General features: G+C 49.9%; 1 protein-coding gene across 1 annotated transcript; it reads right to left on the bottom strand.

Annotated features, from left to right (window-relative positions):
- Window positions 1–1,064: 1,064 nt before the first annotated feature.
- Window positions 1,065–3,065, bottom strand: LOC543449 (flavone O-methyltransferase 1-like). The gene is made up of 2 exons (NM_001427990.1): window positions 2,563–3,065; window positions 1,065–2,027 (listed from the first exon to the last, which is right to left on the bottom strand). Exons 1-2 carry the CDS (start codon window positions 2,970–2,972, stop codon window positions 1,355–1,357), a joined length of 1,083 nt encoding a protein of 360 aa, NP_001414919.1. The 5' UTR covers window positions 2,973–3,065; the 3' UTR covers window positions 1,065–1,354.
- Between the last annotated feature and the right edge of the window lie 249 nt (window positions 3,066–3,314).

Raw genomic sequence — 3,314 nt, 5'->3', positions numbered from 1 at the left:
AGCCGAGCTGCGCGAGTTGGTTACTGCATTCGAACGAAACAAAGAGGTACCAAAGTTTGAATCTCACCACTCGCCCTCATTTTTGAAGGTTGGAGAAAAGAAAATGGGCCGACCCAGGATGCACGGGGGTGTGCGCCCGTTTGTTTAGGCCTCCTTTGATTCAAAGGAATTCAATAGGATTTTCTAATGATTGAAATCCTTTGGAATTTTTCCTATGTTTATCCTTTGATTCATAGGATTAAATCCCATAGGAATTTTTTCTTTGGAATCTTTTGTCTTACATTTTATAGGAAAGCTAACATCCACTCCAACCTTTTTTTACAATTCCTTTACTTTTCATGTAAAATCAAACACTCCTTGCTAATCATATAGGATTGAAGTGGACTTGACACTCCAATACTATACTTTTCATATTTCTACGTTTTCAAAATTCTGCGAATCAAAAGAGGCCCTTACTTGTCTTTAACCGGCGCTAAAGGTGTCGTATAGGAAATGCCCTGACTAGGAGATCTAACGCTAGCCGCTTGTCTCATAAAAAAGACTAAAAAAAGTTAGCCGTTGCTTTGCTTTTATCTCTCAATTTTTTTTGCTTCAATTAAAGAAAAAAGAGAATCGCCTACAAAAATATCTCAAAAAAAAGGCGTTGCTTTGCTGAAATAGGGTTTTCCCCCATCTCTATCCTTCTAGAGCGAGCCGTTCTAGTTCTGTTATTCCGCGGCGAGTTGTTAGATGAATTCGCTTTACTCGTCACATGTTTCATTCAGCTGACTGACCCAACCCGAGCGACGACTAGTACCAGTGTCGACTTGACGGATAACGAGAACACCACCGCTGGCTAGACCTAGACGTAGCTTCTACGCAACGGTGACATGATCCACTTCCTACTCGATCATAATTGTCGTGTGGAAGTCCTACTCGGTAGAAGTTCTTTCATTCATTTCCTTCTCTGTAATGATTGCATCTACAAAAAGCTGGGTGCCTCCACCTACTAGTGTCGGATTAATAACATCAGAGGATCTATCTGAGCATTAAAACATTCGCGAGTCACGCAAGCACGGACATTCTTACGGAGGAAGATCAATAACATTTCATTTCATATACTCTTCGTATAATTAGCAAAGGAGAGAAATCATGTCATTGCATCACATGCAACCTTTAAGAGCAGCACTATTAATATTAATAGTACAGTACATTTCGAATGGGTAGATCGACGACACAACCAGTAGAGTTCAGAATGATTCAGAGCTAGCATGACAAAATTAGGAAAACAGAGGAAACACCAAGCCAAAGTACATATGCAGCAGCGCCAGCGAGGAAGAAGAAGATTCTCAGATCGGCGGACGTCGCCATGGATCTACTTGGTGAACTCGATGGCAAATGCGTTGGCGTAGATGTAAGTGGTCTTGATGGCTTTGAAGCCGGCGCCCTTGGCCAGGGCCTCGAACTCCCTCTCGTACCTCTCCCTGCCGCCGGGGTTGTGCGCGAGCATGATCATGTCGACGTGGAACACCCCCTGCGCCTTGGGCGTGGCCTCCGGGTTCACCGGCAGGATGCACTCCACGAGCACCACCTTGCCGTGCGCCGGCAGCGCGTCGTAGCAGTTCTTGAGCAGCGTCGCGCAGTGCTCGTCGCTCCAGTCGTGGAGGATCCACTTCATGAGGATGGCGTCGCCCGAGGGCACCTTCTGGAACATGTCGCCGCCGACGTGGGTGACGCCCGGGAACGGCTGCGCCTCGGAGATGACGTGGGGGAGGTCGAAGTTGATGCCCTTGATGGCGGGGTAGGCGGCGGTGATGGCGCCGACGGTGGCGCCCACGCCGCCGCCCACGTCGACGATGGTGCCGAGGCCCTCGAAGCCCTTGTAGACCTCGAGGAGCTTCTTGGTGATGATGATGGAGTGGTTCTTCATCCCCTCGTTGAAGACGCGGTTGAAGCGCGGGTCCGTGCCGTGGTACTCGAACGCCGACATCCCGTACGCCTTGTTGAACGGGATGCCGCCGTCAAGGACCGCATCCTTCAGGTAGTACCTGAAAATAGCATTCACATACACATTTTATTCCAACAACTCATTTCCACATCTTTTGGAACGGAGACAAAAGAGTTGCTATATCACCGGCTTAAAAGTCCTCTAGTTTTGTTTTTTAACATGAAAAGTCATCTTTTTAAAACATGAAAAGTCCTCTAGTTAATGGGCTGTGAACCCAAAATTCGTCCTTAGTGGTTGACTATTATTACTGCAAGAAATCTCAGGCAAGAAAAGTCACCACCATGCGGTTCGGTTCTGCTTGGCTGATTCTGAAGCTGACTGCCGTATTTGATACGTAATCTCCCAGTTTCTAGATGAACTCTTTGGGGTCTCTAGCTCGTGCTAACTTTAGTACTGCAACTACTACTATTTATTACATGCTGCTGGAGCTCAGTTTGTTAAAGACAGAGTTTTTTTTGAGAGAGAGATGTGTTAAAGAGAGAGTTATGCTGGGCACCCCCGCATGATAGCCGGCCGCAGCAACTGAGCAAAGTATGGAAGAAACAGGGGATGATGGAGTGGTCGATCTAGCTCACCAGCTCTCCATGAGGACCTTGTCCTGGTTCATGAGCGCGAGCGCCGCCATGGAGACGCCGTCCTCGTTGGGGGTCAGGAACTTGCACACGGGCGCGGCGCGGTACCGCCGGGAGAGCCGGCCGTCCTTGCCCTCCTCCATCGTGCACGACACCACGTTGTACGAGGCGAGCAGCCGGAGCATGCGGTCCACCATGTCCGCCGCGGCAGGATTCGCCGTGGACGGGAGCTTGGCAGCCACCTCGGCGGGCGTCAGCAGCTTGCCGCCGGCGGCCACCAGGGTCTCCAGGAGGCCCAGCTCGATGGCGTTCTTGAGCGTCATCGGGAGGATCGACGACGAGACGAGCTGGAGAGCGTACATGCACGCCTCCTCGTCGGCGGAGGCGGCCATGTCGGCTGCGGTGGAGCCCATCTTTGCCTCTGCCTCTGCCTCTCCGGAGCCGAGCTACTGATGATGGTTGTTGTTTTTGGTGTGAGCGGGCGACTGAGCGATGAGGAATGCTTTGGAGGGAGGATGGGAAAAGGGTTATATGGGGCTTTCTGCCTTTACCAACCACTACACCAATTGGCTTTCTGGCTTCACCAACCACCGCACCACACCAAATGGTTTTCTTCTTTGTCTTCAGGAAAAGGAAGGGAGAAATATGGCACACCCGAAAGTTACATTCCCTCCATCCTGAATCCTGATACATAGGGTCTAGTTGTTTTTCAAGGTTGCATTTGACCATTGGTAAGATTAGAAATACATGAGAGG

This window comes from Triticum aestivum, chromosome 7B, assembly GCF_018294505.1.
Source record: "Triticum aestivum cultivar Chinese Spring chromosome 7B, IWGSC CS RefSeq v2.1, whole genome shotgun sequence".
NCBI classification, from domain to species: Eukaryota; Viridiplantae; Streptophyta; class Magnoliopsida; order Poales; family Poaceae; genus Triticum; species Triticum aestivum.
This window is presented reverse-complemented; position numbering and strand designations above follow the sequence as displayed.